At 33.2% G+C, this 19,774-nt stretch overlaps 1 protein-coding gene and 1 non-coding gene across 2 annotated transcripts; both read right to left on the reverse strand.

Annotated features, from left to right (window-relative positions):
- Positions 1-3,586: 3,586 nt before the first annotated feature.
- On the reverse strand, positions 3,587-4,324 carry LOC138694249 (3-oxoacyl-[acyl-carrier-protein] reductase FabG-like). The gene has a single exon (XM_069817780.1). The coding sequence runs from the start codon at positions 4,322-4,324 to the stop codon at positions 3,587-3,589; it is 738 nt and encodes a 245-aa protein (XP_069673881.1).
- Positions 4,325-12,319: 7,995 nt separating this feature from the next.
- TRNAM-CAU (transfer RNA methionine (anticodon CAU)) lies at positions 12,320-12,393 on the reverse strand. Its single transcript has one exon. It is a non-coding gene; the product is annotated as a tRNA-Met (tRNA).
- Between the last annotated feature and the right edge of the window lie 7,381 nt (positions 12,394-19,774).

Raw genomic sequence — 19,774 nt, forward strand, 5'->3', positions numbered from 1 at the left:
AATCACTAATAGTGTCTATTCCAGTTTGGTTAAAACGGTTGACAACCCTATTAACACTTTGCAATCTAAATATGGTGCTAAAGATGTTAATGTAAAAGTTAGAAATATTGGATTTACAGAGCTGGATTATAGAAATTCGGATCGCTATATGTTTGTTAGTACTATCCCAGAAATGAACTGGATGGTCGTTTTATCCGTTACAAAAGCTACAATTAATAGAATTTTTCTCAAAACTGCCCTTACCCTTTCTTTACAGGGGGTCGTTTTAGTTCTTATTTTATTTACTATTCCTTTATTCATTTATGCTATCAGTATAGGAAATAGAATGGAAAAAATTAGTTATGGAATTCAGGATATTGCTGAAGGAGAAGGAGATTTGACTAAGCAATTGTCTATACCTGTAAAATACGAATTAGGGATGATGCAAGCTTACTTTAACAGATTTATTCAAAAATTGGCATCATTGATCAACAATGTTAAAGAAATGGTAGATGAAGGGGAAAAGCATTTGGTTTTAGATAAGCCTAAATTTTTGAGTTTAGCTGACGAATCTAAAAGAAATCTCACTTCTTTTAGGGAGATTGAAGAAGGATTGGTGACTATTTCTAATGCCGTAGGTCAAACAGATACTTCTATTCAGACAATGGTAAGAAATGTTGGATTTGTCAATGAAAAATTCCAACAACAAACTCAAGTTAGTAACGAGACAAATACAAACTTAGGAAAAGTTATGAACTTGTTGGAAGAACAAGGAAGTTTAAACATTCGAGCCAAAAATATTGTAAAAAACCTTCAAACTATTACTGATACCTCTTTTGATGCCAATACTCAACTCATTGTACAAGTTAAAAATATCGAAGAATCTTCTCAAACGATTTCCGAAGTTGTTGAAATTATTACCAATGTTGCCGAACAAACAAACCTATTGGCTATGAATGCCGCTATTGAAGCTGCTCATGCGGGAGAATATGGAAAAGGTTTTGCCGTTGTTGCCGAAGAAATTAGGAAACTAGCCGAAAATGCAACCTTTAATGCTAATCAGATTTCTAAATTGTTGAGTGACGTTACTCAACAAATTTCTGAAACTTCTCTACAAGGGGAATCCACATTGAAAAATCTGGAAAATATGAAAGTTATTGTAGGACAAACATTAGAAATTAATGATCGATTAAAAAATTCCAATGAGGCTCAAAAAGATTCCGCTACTGCTATGAGAGAATCTATGAGAGATTTTTTACAAGTATCAGAGCAAATTTCTAATAGTATTATTGAACAAGGTTCTTCTGCCGTAGAAGTTATAGGAAATGTAAAAAACCTCAATGAAACATCTTCTAGTGTCTTAAGGCTAACCACAGAACGTAGAGAGCAAGTAGAACGTAGTGATGCTACTATACAGAGTTTGACTGCAGATATTGACTTTTTGTTGTCATCTATTGAAAATATTAAAGTAACTCTATCTCACTTCAAAACGACTCCATCCACAGAAAAAGAAGTGGAAACCGTTGCGGGTAAATAATATAAAATTAAATTTTAACAGATCAGGAGGTTAAAATATATGGGTTTTTTTTCGGATAATAAGATGTCTCCAGAAGATATAGATCTTGCTCTCAACAAAATTACAAAAATGTATGCCACTTATACAGAAAAATATGGTACAAGGTTTTTCAATTATAACGAATTTAGAAACCGTTATTTGGATGCTCTCAAGAAAAAAATTAATATGACCATTTTTTTTAAGGCAGAAATTGATTACTTACAAAAACAGGAGTCAGCTGCACAGGAATATCTTTTGTTGTTGCGTGATGAACATGGTAACGAAACTGAAGGAGTTCTAGATAAAACAATCAATAACATTATTGCACAAACAGATGGATATCCTGAAATAGATGAAATGAATGACAGAGCTAATATAGAGATCAAAAGACTCGTGGGAGTTTGTCGTCTTATATACCCAGAACTTTCTAATTTAAATATTTACATACCCGTGGAAAAAAGCACTCTCTACCACCAAGCTAATAAATCTATTCAAGATGTAGTAAATGAACCTTATGGATTTCTCTATAAAAGTTATCTAGAAGCATTGAATAATGACTTTATGGCTCCTAGCCAATTGGATGCTATCGGTCAAAAATTAATCAAAGAACTAGGTATGTCTTTACAAACGGTTTTAGGTATACTCCGACTAACTGATCCAGTTAAAGCAGGACATATGGTAGAATATATCTCCAAAGTTATCGTCGATTTTAGACTGGATATCTTCAAACCCATTTCTCACTAAATTAAAATTCTCGTTCCCAGTTAAAACAGGGGTGGGCCCTTTTAAGCCCTACCCCTCATATTTTTTAAATACTAATGTACAGTTATGTCCACCAAATCCAAAAGAATTAGAGATGGCATGTTGAACATCATACTTAATAGCCGTATTAGGTACATAATCTAGGTCACATTCAGGATCAGGGTTTTTTAAGTTTACCGTAGGATGGATAACTCCCGTCATTAATGTTTTTATTACTGCAATAGCCTCAATTCCACCAGCAGCACCCAACAAGTGACCAGAAAGGGATTTTGTAGAATTGATTTTCAACTGATAGGCATAGTCTCCAAAAACTTTTTTAAGTGTTTTTGTTTCCGCTAAATCCCCTAATGGAGTACTCGTTCCATGCGCATTGACATACTGAATATCTTTTTGGGTGATTCCAGAAGTTCTCAAAGCCATTTCTACAGATAAAGCGGCTCCTTTACCCTCAGGGTGAGGAGCGGTAATATGATAAGCATCACCACTCATTCCGCCTCCTAGAATTTCTGCAAGAATAGGAACAGCTCTTTTTTTGGCAGAAGCAAGAGATTCAATGACTAATATCCCTGCTCCTTCTCCTAACACAAAACCATTACGGTTTTTATCCCAAGGTCTTGAAGCAGTGGCAGGATCTGGGTTGGTACTGAGTGCCTGAGCACTGGAAAAACCACCAAATGTCAATAAAGTAACCGTTCCCTCTGTTCCACCAGTAACTATCGCATCTGCCTCGCCTCTTCTGATACTATGGTAAGCATTTAAAATAGCATGATTACTAGTGGCACAAGCTGTAGCAACACTAAAATTAGGTCCCATATACCCATATTTAATAGAAATTAATCCAGCGGCCATATCCGTAATAACTCGAGGAATCAGAAAAGGAGAAACAACATCTTTTTCTAGAAGAGAAGTCATATTTTCCTCAAATCCTCTGATTCCTCCAATTCCAGAACCAACAACAACTCCAATTCTTTCTTTAGGAATCCCACTTTCTTCCAATTTTGCCTGTGTAATAGCTTCGTGAGAAGCGGCAATGGCATAATGGGAAAAGTCATCGTTCCTTCTGATAAGTTTTTTATCTAAAAAATCCTCTGCGTTGAAATTTTTTATTTCTCCAGCTACATGAACATTAAATCCATGACCTGCTGGGTCACATTTTGTAATCGGTCCAATCCCCGACCTCCCTTGAACAGCATTATCCCAAAAACTTTCTACTGTATTTCCCAAGGGGGTAATGGCTCCCATACCTGTAACAACAACTCTTTGATCATCTGATAATGACATATTTTCCTCCTATATCATTCCACCATCAACTACAATAGCCTGAGCTGTAATAAACCGAGACATATCCGAAGCTAAAAATAATGCTGTATTGGCAATATCTTCTGGTGTTCCTAATTTTTGTAACGGGATTTGTTTGATCATTTCTGTTCTGATATTTTCTGGAATAGCTTGAGTCATATCTGTATCTATAAATCCAGGAGCAATAGCATTAACACGGATATTTCGCTGAGCATATTCTCTAGCTAGAGTTTTAGTTAAAGCAATAACGGCTCCTTTACTTGCAGAATAATTAGCCTGACCTGCGTTTCCACGAATACCAATAATGGACGCCATATTGATAATATTACCATATCTTTGTTTCATCATAACACTAATAGCAGCCTGAGCACAGTTGTAAACTCCTTTGAGATTAATAGAAATCACATCATCCCAATCTTGTTCGGACATTCTAATAAATAGATTGTCTTTAGTAATACCAGCATTATTGACTAATACATCTATTTTTCCAAATTTTTCAACCGTTTTTGCTATAAGATTTTTGGCATCCTCATGTTCTTTAACATTACAGGTAACCCCAAACACTGTTCCAAAACCAGAAAGTTCCTGTGCCGTAGACTGAGTAATATCTTCTTTGGATCCACTCACAACAACTTTAGATCCACATGCAAGAAATGCCTTAGCAACTTCTTTTCCAATACCTCTTGTAGACCCAGTAACAACAACAACTTTGTCTTTTAAATCTTTCATACTAGCCTAGCTCCTTAGTTATATTTTTTATATCCTCTGGGGTTTGTACCCCTAAAACTCTCACATTCTTATCAATTTTTTTGACTAATCCTTGCAAAACCTTTCCAGGACCAACCTCCACAAAAGTATCCAGACCATCTAGTATCATATTTTTTATAGATTGTGTGAATAAAACTCCGCTATAAACTTGCTGTATAAGGGAGTTTTTCTCTTGTCCATAAATAATTTTTTGGGTACTGACATTGCTGTACAAAGGAATTTGTGAATCCGAAAATTGGATATGGCTAAGTGCTTGTTCCAGTTTGAGAGCCGCTTCTTTCATATACGGAGAATGAAAAGCCCCAGAAACAGGAAGCATAATCAATTTTCCAGCCTGTTCTTCAATAATCGTCTGAATTTCGCCAATACGAGATTTTAATCCAGAAATAACCACTTGACCTGGACAATTGTCATTGGCAACAAAAACCTCATTTTGCCCATATGTTTCCAAAATTTTCCCCAAATCAGGTATTGATAATCTTAGCACAGCAGCCATACCGTAATCTCCACGAGAAGACTCCGACATAAATATCCCTCTTTTTCGCACTAAATCAATGGCATCTTTAAAATCCAATCTTTGACTAGCAACATATGCAGAGTACTCCCCCAAAGAATGACCTATAACAGAAAAATTTTTAATTTGTAGTTCTTGGGTTAAAATAGACCATAATGCTACAGAATGAGTTAAAATAGCAGGTTGTGTGTTTTGTGTTTGTTTCAACTCTTCTTCAGGACCAAAAAACATAAGTTTAGACAGATCAAATTCAAGAATTTCATCTGCTTGAGTAAAGTATTTTTTGGCATCTGAACAAGTATCAAAAAGATCTCCACCCATTCCAACATACTGTGATCCTTGACCTGGAAACATAAATGCTATTTTCATATAGTTATACCCCCTAATATTTAATAACGACAGAACCCCAAGAAAGACCGGCTCCAAAAGCAGTTAACGCTAAAATATCTCCTCTTTGGATTGTACCATTACGAATAGCCATATCTAGAGCAATGCCTACGGTGGATCCAGACGTATTTCCATGTTCTGCAACAGTGTTCACTAGTTTATCCATGGGTAAGTCTAACTGTTTTACAACGGAATTCATAATTCGAATATTGGCTTGGTGAGGAATAACAAAATGAATATCAGATGGTTGAAGATGAGCATTTTGTATAGCTAGTAAAATACTCTCCGACATTTTACGAACCGCTAAACGGTAAATCTCTGGTCCATTCATTTTTATATAAGGATGATTCATGTCTTTATCTTGCGATAAATCATTCTCTACATACAAAAATTCATACGGTTCATAAGGATTACCGCCCCAATCAAATCCTAAAAAATGTTCTTCTTGGTGAGCGGACAAAACAAAAGCACTTGCACCATCTCCAAATAGAATACAAGTACCTCTATCATTATAGTTTAATATTCGAGACATAACATCTCCAGCAATAACCAAAATATGTTTAGCAATACCAGTACGGACAAACTGAGCTCCCATAATCATACCATAAAGATAAGAAGAACAGGCTATTTCAAAATCAAAAGCAGGAATTCCAATACGACAACCCAATTTTTTCTGAACAAAACACGCTGTGGCTGGAAATAACATATCAGGTGTGGAAGTACCAACCATAATCATATCAATATCTTCTGGTTGAAGACCCGCATCCAAAATGGCCTTTTTCCCAGCTTCTGTACACAAATCTGAAGTTAACTGCTGCTCGGCAGCAACACGACGCTCCTTGATTCCTGTCATTTTAGTAATCCACTCGTCATTTGTGTCTACCATTAATTCTAAATCTTGATTAGTAATTACTTTTTCTGGTAAATAATAACCAGTCCCTTGTAATTTTACTCCTACCATAATACCCTCATTTTTGAAATTGTTGTGCCCATTTAGCTTTCCTCTTCATATAAGCAGGAAGTTTTTCGGTGGTGCCTGTAAGTTGAGATGTTATTAGTTTTAAAGCACCCAATAACGCTTTATTAGATGTTCTACCATGTCCCAAAAAAACCATCTTTTTTAGCCCTAATAAGGGAGCTGCTCCTACTTGAGAATAATGAAAATTCTCCTTTAAGAAAGATAATATATTTTCCAAAGGATTAGTTGTATTTTCCAGTTTTTTTCTCTCGTGAGGATAATGATTTTGTAAAAATGTAAAGATATAACTTAAAAATCCTTCCCAAGATTTGAGTAATATATTTCCAGTATAAGCATCTGTAACAAATATATTGGTTTGGCTTTTAAAAATATCAAACCCTTCAACAAAACCTACATAATCCCTTGGAATAGATTTTTTTAAAAAACGATCCGTCCTTTTTAAAGTTAAAGGACCTTTGTATCTTTCTTTTCCTACATTTAAAAGACCTATAAGGGGCTTTATTTCTGGGAAAATTTTTCCGTAATACTCCTTTCCCAAATAAACTAATTCCAAAATCCTATCTTCATCAAAATCAAAAGAAGCTCCAGCGTCTAACAGAAGTGCAAAATCATTGGGTCTAGGCAATAATATACCCGCAGCAGGAAAAGAAACACCTCTTCTCAAGCCAATAATTTCTTTAGCAAGAACCAATAAAGCCCCACTATTTCCAGGAGAAAAAAAAGTTTCTATTTTCCCAGATTTTAAAGCATTTAGTCCTTGAACAAGAGCAGAATGGGGACGGTTAAAAACAAAAGAGCGAGATGGGACATCTTCCATCTTCACATCACCATCCGTGTAGATAAGCTCACAGCGATCTGGGAGATTAAAATAAGTCTGTAAAAAAATCTTCTGCGAAGCTCTCTCTACAAAAACAAGGAGTTGAACATTCTCATTCTCTTGTAAAAATAGCAGAATAGAAGAAAAAAGGGTAATAGAGTCTTTTTCAGCAGAAGACAAATCGACTCCAATCCTAATCAAAGAATTACCCTATTAAATAAATTTGTACTTATGACTAAATCGAGCCACGTCTAAAATGGTTTTGTCTTTATAAAAACCACATTTCAAACATACACGATGAGATTGTTTTGAAACACCACAACTAGGACATTTAGATAAATTTTTGAAAGTAATTTTCATATTAGCTGCTTTTCTCATCTTGCTTCTAGATTTAGATTTTTTATTCTTATGGACAGCCATAGCATCTCCCTTTTCTTAATCAAGTTTGGTAAAATATATGTATAATCTACAAAAAAACAAAGAATTTTTCATTTTTATCCGAAGGTGAATATTTAAGTTTTTATTTTTCCTCCTTTTTTAGTATATTTTCTGCCTAGAACATTGAGGAGCATGTGTATGTATCCATTTTTTGACCCCACTTTTATTATTCTTATTCCTGCTATAATTTTGGGATTATGGGCCCAATTGAGAGTCAGTAGTACTTTTCAACATTATAGTCAAGTCTCTTATTCTAAGGATAAAACTGCTGCGCAAGTGGCTAAAGAGATTCTTGGAAACTATGGACTTGCCAATGTGCGTGTAGAACGAGTAGCTGGGCATTTATCGGATCATTTTGATCCTAGGGACAATGTGGTACGCCTTTCTGATTCAGTTCACGATTCTACCTCTATTGCCGCTATTGGAGTTGCCGCTCATGAAGTAGGACACGCTATCCAACATGCCGAAAAATATAAACCTATTACCATTAGAAATGCCATTGTACCTGTGGTCAATATAGCCAATTATTCTTGGTTTTTCCTAGTTCTTATAGGAATGTTTATCAATAATATGCTTTTGGTAAAAATAGGTATTATTGCTTACGGTTTAATTGCTCTTTTTCAGCTCATCACTCTACCCGTAGAATTTGACGCCTCTTCTAGGGCTTTGAAAGTCTTAAAAAATAATTATTTTACTCAAGAAGAATATACAGGTGCTAAAAAAGTCCTTCAAGCCGCTGCCATGACCTATGTTGCCGCTTTAGTGGCTAGTTTGTCACAAATATTAAGGTTAGTTCTTATCTTTTCTGGTCGTAGAGAAGAATAAAACCTTTTGTATCCCTAAACAAGTCTCTCTTTTTTAAAAGAGAGACTTGAATTTAGGTCTTCGATCTACAAAGTCTTCGTCTAGATCTTCAAAATCTTTTGCTAAATCTTCATCAGGTGTTTTTTGAGGTGTTTCCTGTTTTATGGGTTGTTCTTCTTTTGTAGGTGTTTGTTCTAATTCTTTTTCTTTTTGAACCTTTTGAGTCGGCTCTGCTTTGGGTTGTTCCTGTTTAGGAGGAACATTTTTTTGAGGAGATAAATCATGAGAGCTAGTTGTATTCATATTAGTTGTATATTGGTTATTTGGATACCTTTGTTGTACCACTGTATTTCCAGATCCGTCATTTTTTTCTAGAAAAGTATTTGTATCTGTATTGTTAGAATCGTACTGTTTATGAGAAACAAAAGAGCGACTTTGATCTATATTAACATTCACTACAGGTTTTTCTGGGGTTTTTTCTGTATTTACAGAGTTTTTATTTGCAGAGGTGTTTGAATCTACATAACTAGGTACCATATACTGAGCATTAGGAGCCTGATGAAAAATATAACTAGGGCTATTTTCATCTAAACTGACTGGTGGTGTTGTTGGAATAACAACATGACTTTTTCTTGGATAAAAATACTCCAACCATTTTTGTGCTTCATTAGCATAATAACTGTATGGAAACTTCTGAACAAGGATATTAAAATAGGATGCAGATGCCTGAACATCCCTCAAACGATAGCTAATCAATGCCATCTGAAACAATGCAATAGGATCTTTATCCAAATATCCATTACTAACAACACGAGTATAATACTGAAGAGCCTGTCTATAGTTTTGCTCCTTTTGAGCTATATAACCCATCAAAAAATAAGAATCTTCAGAACTAAAGTCTAAAGGGAAAATATTGACCAGTGTAGACAGTATGTTTTTTGCTGATATATGATTTCCTACATTAGTCAACTTCATAGCAGATTTAAGCAATTGTTGTTTTATTTGTAAACCATAAGAAGAAAGCATTTTTTGAGGAATTAAATTATTTTTGAGTAGACTGAGCATAAAAGGAGCTGTTTCTTCTCTAGAAAGCAGTACTTCATAAAAGTTGTTAGAATCAATATAAAGTCCAGCCCGAGAAAAATAACTGTTAGATTCCGGATAATTATTCGCAGAAAAATAATAATAACCCAATTCTAAATAAATTTGTCTTTTCAAGCTTTCTGATGTGGTAATATTAGCCAATTGTCTGAGTGCTGCATCTATACCCACAACATAACCTAGTCCAGAATATCTGGTAGATTTTGCATATCCTAAAAGAACTCTAGAATAATAACGACTAGTATTGGGAATATCTCTCATCAATTCTTCAAAAACATCTCTACTTTTTTCTACAAGGTGTGTGTTGCCATTTTTTATACCTTCTAACAGGAGGCTAAAAGCATAATAAAGAGCACTTTTTTGACGAATTTCTATGGGAATGTTTTTCTGATAGTATAATGATTTGAACTGTTCAGCTGAGGAATAATAAGCCCCATTTTTAAAATGAGTCAATGCCAGAGAATAGCGTTCTTTTATATTACCCGTTTGTTGATTGATAGAATTTTGAATACTTTGAAATACCTTGCTAGAAGAAGTGTGTTGTGTTGTAAATAATGTCCAAGAGAGTACTACAGTAAGTAAGATAAATAAAACAAGCGGCAAGATCCAAAAGGGAACTCCCCTCTTAAAAAACCCAGATGAGATGTAGTAGTTCGTCTTCATATAAAAAACCTTTATCGTAAAGTCTATGAAAAGTTCGGTTTTTCTCTATTAAAAATTGAGTTATATCTCAAAAAGATTAAAAAATCAAACTAACATCTCTACAATAACTCTTTTACACATCTACAGGTGCTTTAAAAAAAAGAGTTGTTGTAATCAGGACAAAAAATAATAGAATACAATAAAGACGTTTCATAGTACCTCCCAAAAGAGATTTTAAATCCTACAAAATATACCTAAAATATTGAGGAGCAAAAAAACTAATTTAAGAATTCAAAATAATAAAATCCGAATTAAAACAGGCATTATAAATCACAAGTGTTAAAGCTAACAAGGCGGGTATTCCTCGTCTAAAAAAAATAGAAATTTTTTTAGTTGTTATACCACCCACAACAGCCGTAATAATAATACAGCTCAAAAAAAATACAATAATCTGAGTACTATAAAATGGGCTACAAATTCCCCAAATTAACCCAGCTGCCAAAACCCCATTATACAATCCTTGATTAGCCATAAGAACCTTATAAGAAGGTAATTTTATAATTTCTTCCTCCACTCCCAAGGTCTTTTTCATCAAGGAACTAGCGGAAAAAAATATCTCCATTATGAAAATAAAAATTTGCTCCAAAATAACAACAACAATAAAAGCTAACTCTAGTAGTAACATCTATGAACCTAAAACCTTTTATAAAAGATTGAACAACTATCACACCTAAAATTACCCAAAATTTTTGAAATTGGTTTCAAACACACAACCAGTTTATTTGGAGTAACACGAAAAGAACGGAAAGGGAGGGATTTGAACCCTCGATACTATTGCTAGTATGACTCGTTAGCAGTGAGTTGCCTTCAACCGGGCTCGGCCACCTTTCCAACACTATAAATTTAATGATTCTTTTATGAAGAGTCAACTATTTAGCTCAGAAAAATATTTTATTCGTTTTTATCCAAACAATTATTGATTTCGTTTCTCATTTTTTTATGAGTATCTTTTCCTTATGGATAATTTAGAACAGAATAAAGTAACACATACCTTTAAAGATAAAAAAAATTTTCATAAAAGAAAATTTTCTAATTCTCCTATAAATAAAGAGAATTCGACAGAAAGTGGAAGCAAAAATTTTTCACGTCAAGATTCATCCACTAAGAAATATTCCGCTACTTCGGATTTTACTTCTACACCAAATCATCACAGAAAACAAAAAACAAACTACAAAAATAAATCTAGGAACGAGGATAAAAAATATTATTCTAACAGGTTTAAGAGTTCTCCTCAAGATGAAAAACCACCTCACAAAAGACAGGAGATCTCTACAGAAGCCCCTGTAGTATTTGCTCATTGCAAAATATGTTCTGCTGGTATATCTAATGAGACCTACGCTATTAAAACAGGTGATGACAACTTTATACACTTTGAATGTGCCTTAAAAAAAGTTAAAGAAATAGGACAAAAAAATTTTTCTCATACAAGTAAATTAAAATATAGCTATATTGGCAGTAACACATTTGTTGTCTATTTAGAACAAGGAGGAAATCAATACTCATGGAAAATTTTACAGAAAATCAAACTGGAGGAGATTTTGCCTCCCGTAGAGAAGAAAACAACCGAAATAAAATAGGTGAAAAAATATTTGCTTCTAAGGAAATAGAGAAAAATTATAGTTTTAAAATTGGGCGAAAGATCATTCATGTTGGTTTTAGCTTTTTTGGTTTTGGGCTTTTATTTTTTCCTGCTCCTTGGGATCTATATGTAGTTATTATTTTGTATTTGTCTACCTTGTTAGCTTTTGTCGGCGACACTATTCGTATATTTGTCCCTGTCATCAATCAATTTATTTACAAGTATTTAGGAATGATTTTTATTCAAAGAGACAAAAATAGGTATTCTTCGGGGACTTATTATCTTATTGGAGCAACATTAGCCGCACTACTTTATCCACATAAGATTGCAGGTATGGCTATTATTTTTTTGGGTATAGGTGATTTTATGGCATCTTTAGGTGGCACCTATTTTAAAAGGTATATCCCTTTTCGGCTCCCTTGGAGTAATAAGACATTTATTGGATTAATTTTTTTTATTGTTTCCACAACCTTAATAGGGTATTTTGCAAATATTCCACTGTTTCCTTGTTTTATTGCTAGTTTAGCCGCAGGATTAACAGAAGTATACCTCATTGCTATTGACGATAACTTGACAATCCCAGTTATTGGTGGGTTAGTCCTCTATTTGTTTTTAGGAAGCTTTTAAATAATGAGTGGGCCCACTTGGACTTGAACCAAGAACCTACGGGTTATGAGTCCGTTGCTCTAACCGGTTGAGCTATAGGCCCCTACTGAACGAACCTAGTAAATTTAGTTACTTTTGTTGTTAAAAGCAAGTAAATACCACAAAAAAGGATGGAATATGGAAAATAATCCTTATTCACGGGCAGATCATTTTGCACAAAAGGCCAAAGAACAAGGATATAATGCACGAAGTGTTTATAAACTGATGGAAATAGATCAAAAATATCATTTTTTTAAATCTGGGCAGAAAATCTTGGATTTGGGAGCGACACCAGGTTCTTGGAGTCAATATGCCTTGCAAAAAGTAGGAAAAACAGGAAGGGTTATTGGAATTGATATTAAGGATATGAAGTCAGATTTAGGACCGAACTACCGTTTTATTCATGGAGATATTTTACAAAAAGCTCAAGAACTAAAAACACTGGGTCCATTTGATATTGTGATGAGCGATATGGCTCCTAACACAACTGGAGTTAAATCTCAAGATGTATTTTTGTCTCATGAACTTTCTTTTATGGCATTAGAAATTGCCAAAGCAACTTTACATTCTCAAGGCATCTTTATCTGTAAGGTTTTTCAAGGAGAGGATATTCAAGATTTTTATTTTGAGATAAAAAAATCTTTCAAAAAATTCAAAACGGTAAAACCTTCAGCCGTACGTAAAAATAGTAAAGAAGTTTATGTAACAGCTCAAATTTTAAAAAATATTACTTCTAAATGATTCTTGTGTTTTTGGGCAAAGCTTTGTATTTTTATCAAAAATGATCTCTCTCATATCTGTGTTGATAAAAATCACATTTGTCAATGTGGAATCAATAAATCTAACTCCTCTTAGATCACAACCATTAAAAGTTACATCTTCCATTTCTACAGATATAAACTGGGAAAAATTTAATTGGGTATGGAGAATTTCTACATTTTTTAATTGTCCATTTACCCATTCAGAATTGTCAAAAAAACTTTGTGCTAATTGAACATTTTTCCACAGACTTTCTTTAATAAAACCCTTAATAAACCACAATTTTTTGTACTGTCCCTCTTGAAAGGAACAAGAAAACCATTGGGAATAACTAAAATTGTTAAATAATAAATAAGAAGATAACAATTTTACCGAAATCCACTCCGAACGAGTAAAATCATTATTTTCTAGAGTTGTTTCTAAGATCTGACAAGAACGAAAAACAGATGAGATAAAATAGGATTGTTTAATCTCTGTTTCAACAATATCTTGGGAAAAAAATTGAATTTTTTCACCATAAATAAATTTCCAGTCGTTTTGCACCATTTGATTTTGTTTAAAAGAAGCTTCTCCTAAGTGGGTATATCGAAGATATACTTCTTTTAAAGAAGCTCCTTCCCATTCAGAATATCGAAAATCAGTATAATAAGCCTGTAAATAAGAAAGTTGATTATTTTTAAACAGTAAATTGCCAAAATACTCATAGTTTAAAGATAAATTTTCCAATTCTAGGAGTGCTACAGGCAATTTTTTATCTTTAGGTTGGTAGTATTGCTGAATTTTCAACCAAATTTCTAACAACTTCCCCTTTTCTCTAAAAGAAGAGTGAGAAATTTCTTTTACAAGACTAGGAAAAATAATATCTTCAACATCTTCTGGATTTAAGAGTTCCAATAAAAAAGTATGTTGTAGATAGGAAATATCTTTCATATTATTTCTCTTAAGTTCTGAAAGTAATTTGCTCTTAATAAAGTAAAAGCTAAAAATAGGATGTTTAAAATAAAAAGAATAATGAGAAAATTCTAAAAAAGGACAATTTTGAAGTTCTTCCAGTAAGAGGTCAAAATCCATAGGCTTATCTCGAAACTGCACTAAAACAAAATTTTCTATATAAGAAGGAGTTTGAGATACCTGAAAAAATGGATGACTTAGGGTATATTCAGCAATAAATTCTAGTAGTGTTTCTTTGCCAAGGTAAGTCAAGTATTTTTCAGACCAAAATTGTAGTATGATAGTTTCAAAAAATTTATCAACACTATCTATCGCCTGTATATCTTCTATTTTTAAAGTTTTAATAAGCTCCAAAATAACGGGATATTTTGCAAAATTACGTACAACTTCGTTGTATTCAATTGCTTTTTGAATTTTTGGATTTTCATGATTGTACTGTTTTATCTGTAACAGAGTAAGTGGTCTGAGTTGATAACGCTCTACGGAAATTTGAGATAAAAATTGTTCAAAATAATACTTTATCCCGACCTGCTTTTGGTATTGAAAAAATAGATAGTCTAAAGGAGTTGTGAGAATAATTTTTGCTCCAGCCTGGATATACTGTAAAAGACAATCCCATATTTCTTCCAAAATAGCAAAAGAGTTCAAACCAACCTGTTCTATAGAGTCTATAATAAGAATAATACGATGGTGTTTGAGTAGCAACTCAAAATTTTTTTTTGTTAGAGGAGCCAGCATATCAGGGTGAAAAATTTGATATTCTATAAATTTTTGCACAGTCATTTCTTTTTTTAAGTTAGACAATGAAATAAAAAAAGGAATCAGCCAATTGTCTGTACTAGAACTAATAGAACATCCTAATTCATAAGTAAAATACTGACTTAAAGTGGTCTTTCCTATCCCTTTTTCTCCTTCTAAAACAATTAAACCCTCCTTATTTTCTCTTAACCTTTTTATAAAATGGTTATATTCTACTCTAGAGTGGTTTTGATATAACCAAGGACTACTATAATGTTTAAAAACAAACTGCCGCTTTAAATAGTCTTGGTAATGTTCTGCAGGAAATAGTGAGAGCAGTAATGAAGGAAGATCTGTAGTGCCTAAATTGAGCTCCTGTGCTAATTTTTTTATCTCTTCTGAAGGAGGTGATGGAAGAATTAATAAATGATGCTGTGTATGTTTAAAAAAAGGATAAATCTCGATAAAAAGAGATTTTAGCATTTGCACCGAAAAATTTTTTTCTACCTGGATGGAAACTAAACAAGAAATATGAAATGATTCCAATAGGTAGGAATAAATATAAAGATTTTTCAGTAGTTTTTTTTCTTGAACAAAACCTTTGGATTGTAATATCTCCAAAAACCAGTTCTCTTCAATTTTTTTTGCCCAAGTCGACATACTTTAATACAAACCCTCATACTTTGCATTAAAAGATAATCATACTTAGGTTCAAAAAAAATACCTTTTATACACCAGCATTAGGTAATCCAGAACTCACAAAAAGCTTTTCCCTCTCTTTAAAAAGAAGATACAAGCGCAAAAAACTACAACACATAACAAAAACTAAAGACCATAACACTACTGGAATATATTGAACATTGGTCATTTCTTTTTGTTTATTTTTTTTACTATTCAAATAATTTTTTGTTGCATCTTGAGCTTGTTTTGCCACAATGTTATTTGTATCAATAATCTGTAATAACTTTCCAGTTGTCTTATCCGATTTTAATAAAGACATTAGTAACATCTCTGATTTTTGACGAATTACTTTAATAGATTCGTATTTTTTATATAGTTCTATAATAGAAGTTTTTTTGCTGGTAATTTTGTGAGAAACTTCATAAAAATAAAATAATGTACTTGCGGTAAAAATAAGAGAAGCCAAAGTCAAAAAATTGAATAATCCCAGTTTTTGAGTCGAGACTCTTTTTTTTTGTTTCTGATAGGGTGTCACACCAAAATTTTTACGGCGTAAATTGATTGTCTGTTGCTCTTTTTTAGAATTTTTAGGCTCCTTTGGGTTGATTTTAACAACTTTATGACGCTGAGTCTTATTTTTCTTATTAAAAAAAATAGATTGCAAATTCCATAATGATGGATTTTTACTTTTGCTAGAAATGCCTTTTTTCACATCCTGTTTTGGGCTTAGTCTCATGAATTTCCTCCTTGAAATTCCATAACACATTTTAAAAATATATCCCTATTACCATCGGAAAGAATCTTTTTTTTATAATAGAATAAACAGATTTTTTATCTTGGAGACTTAGATGAATCTTTTAAGATAGCTTCTTTTAGGATGTTTCTAATATACGCTAAATACTCACTATATTCTCTTTTTTTTACATAGAAAAGAACAACCATAATTAAAACAATGCATCCTATTAACGCAAAAAAAGCTCCAGAATTAAGAAATCTAATAATCAGTGTAATAAAATTTTTCAGATTCTCATTAAACAGAAAATAATTCATAGAAATTCCAACAAGAATAAAAAGAAAGGATGTAATTTCGGCGATGAGTGTAAAATAAGAGATATATTGTATCTTATTAGATCTCACAAAATAGTTTTTAAGCTCTTTTAAAATAGCCAATCCCATTAATGTTGGGTAAAGAGGTAACAGTTGAAAAATGAGAAAACTTAGAAAAACCTGATAAAACCACCCCAAATACACCAAAAACAAAGGATGAAAAGAATGATAATATAATGTTGTTAGTTCCATGGCAGTACAAAAAAGGAGAATTAAAAACAAATAGGCAAACAATTTACTGCTAGTGTGTTCTATCTCAAAACTAAAATGAAACTTTTTTATTTTGGTAGAACCCACGGGATAGTATGGCTGAGAAACCAAGAAATTAAAAATAGGCAGGAAAATCCCATAAGAAATAGGAAAAAAATTGAAAATACTGAACAATTCCTTTTTTAAAGGGATATCTTCCGTCAAAGAAAGAAACAAAACTTCCACAGCAGCAAAGACATACCCTACTAGAAAAAAACAAAAAAGTTTAATTATCAATTCATCTAACCACATCATGGAATGAATTTCGGAATTCGGTTATAGAAAACTTTACTAAATTGTTAAATCTTCTAATTCCAGTGTTTTTGCATTTTCTTGTATAAAGAACCGACGTGCCTCGGTATCTTTACCCATAAGAGTGGTAAAAATTGTTTCAGCCGCCACAACATCCTCCAATTCCACTTTAATAATTTTACGAGTATTTGGATCCATTGTTGTATCCCAAAGTTCATCAGGATCCATCTCCCCTAATCCTTTGTAACGGGAAACATCTGGTTTATTATTTGGAAATTCAGTAGCAATCACCTGATCCCGCTCTTCATCACTAAAGACATAAAATTTCTTTTTAGAATGTTGTATCTTGTAGAGTGGAGGCATTGCAATATACAAATGACCATTTTTTATGAGATCTGGCATAAAACGGTAGAAAAAAGTAAGAAGTAATGAGATAATATGTCCACCATCCACATCAGCATCGGCCATAATCACAACTTTATGATATCTCAGTTTTTCCAAGTTGAAACTATCTCCAAATCCTGCTCCAATAGCCTGAATAAGAGGGAGTATAGTATCGCTCTCTAAGAGTTTATTGGCTTTTAAACTTCTTGCTTCCCCACCTCCTCCAATGAGTTTTTCTACATTGGTGAGTTTTCCTCGTAGAGGTAAAATCGCTTGAAATTCCCGATTTCGTCCCTGTTTTGCACTTCCCCCAGCAGAATCTCCCTCAACAATAAATAATTCACATTTAGTTGGGTCTTTCTCAGAAACATCTGCAAGTTTACCTGGTAAACCCAAATTGCTTTCCAAAATGGACTTTCGTTTAACAGATTCCCTCGCCTTTTTTGCAGCTTCTCTCCCTTTATAAGCTAAAAGGCAACGACTCAAAATAACCTTACCATCTTCTTTATTCACTTCAAAATAACGGTAGAGCTGTTCATAAACTTCTTCTCTCACAAAAGTTTCAATATTGACATCTTTTTCTTCTGTTCCAGTCAGTTGATCTTTAGTTTGATTCTTGAAAAGAGGGTTCATTACTTTTAAATTTAAAACACCCGTCAAACCTTCTCTGACGTCCTCATTATTCAGACCATTAGGTGCTTCTTTTTCCATTTTGTAGTAGGCTATCATATCGTTCATAATTTTCAAAAGCCCTTTTCTAAAGCCTGTTAAGTGTACTCCACCCTCATCATTGCGGATATTGTTGGCATAAGAAAAAAATAAATCATTGCTCGAATCTGTATACTGAAAAACAATTTCCAACTCTATTTTTTCACGACGAGAACGAACTATCAAGGGAGTTTTAGGAAAAACATCTTTATTTTTATTAAAATCACTAATAAAACTCATCAGCCCATCATCAAATTTAAAACTGGCTGTTTTGAGATTTTCTTTGTTTCTCTCATCATAAAAATCAATCTTTAAACCTTGATTTAAAAAGGCAAGTTCTCTTAAACGAGAAATAATTCCATCGGCACTAATTTTTCCTTCAAACATATTATAGGAAGGTAAAAAAATTATCGTTGTACCTTGTTTTTCGGTTGGTCCTATTTTTTCCACTGGACCTGTAGGTAATCCCCTCTCATAGCGTTGTTTATAATGAAAGCCTTCTTTGTAAACATGGGCTTCACACCAATCAGAAAGTGCATTAACAACAGAAACCCCAACACCATGGAGTCCACCCGAAACTTTATAAGCAGAATTACCAAATTTTCCACCCGCATGAAGAGTGGTCATGATGAGTTCTAGAGCACTTACACCTTTTTTTTCATGTATATCCACTGGAATTCCACGACCGTTATCGGTAATTTCCACCGCATCTTGTCCATCTGGAGCATGATAAATTCGTACTTGGATATGATCGCAATACCCAGCTACAGCTTCATCTAAAGAGTTGTCAATAACTTCGAATAAAAGTTTATGAAGTCCTTTTTGGTCTGTATATCCAATATACATTCCTGGTCTTTTTCGTACAGCTTCCAACCCTTCTAAAACTTCTATATCTTTAGAAGTATACTTTTGCTCTTCACTCATATTCTCTCCCTAGTGGTTCGTATTCTCTACCTGTATATCTTTTAAAATTTCTTGTCCACAAAGTTGGTTAACCTGATTCAAAAGGCTCGTTTTTTTCATCATCAACTGAAAACTTTCCATAGAATTTTGAACCCTTAAGAGAAGCACGCCTTTATGAACCCCTAAAGCCAAAATATTTGCCAAGTGTTTATCTTGATTTTGTAATTCTAAAAAAACTTCCAAAGCCCTAATATCTAAAGCCTTACTTTGCAAACCATATTCTTTTTCAAAATCCCCTAAAAGATCTTGTATACTTTTCATATCCAATAAATATACAAATAAAACAAGGTTTATCCTAATTTTAGCATGAGCCATTATAACCTAAGAGAAAATAGAAATAAAGATGGTAATAACTGCCGTATTACAAAAATCTAAAAATAGACTCGCAACCAACGGCAAAACAATATAAGCTTTCTCCGAAGGGGCATTAGCTTTAGTAAAAGCATCCATATTAGCCATAGCATTAGGAGTGGCACCTAAACCAAATCCACAATGACCTACAGCCATAACAGCCGCATCATAGTTACGTCCCATGACTCTAAAAGTTATCAAATAAGCATACAAAAACACGAGTAATGTTTGAGCCAATAAAATAATAATAACTGGTAGTGCTAAAGAATAAAGATCCCAAAGTTTTAAAGACATAAGAGCCA

This window comes from Periplaneta americana, unplaced genomic scaffold (assembly GCF_040183065.1).
Source record: "Periplaneta americana isolate PAMFEO1 unplaced genomic scaffold, P.americana_PAMFEO1_priV1 scaffold_85, whole genome shotgun sequence".
NCBI classification, from domain to species: Eukaryota; Metazoa; Arthropoda; class Insecta; order Blattodea; family Blattidae; genus Periplaneta; species Periplaneta americana.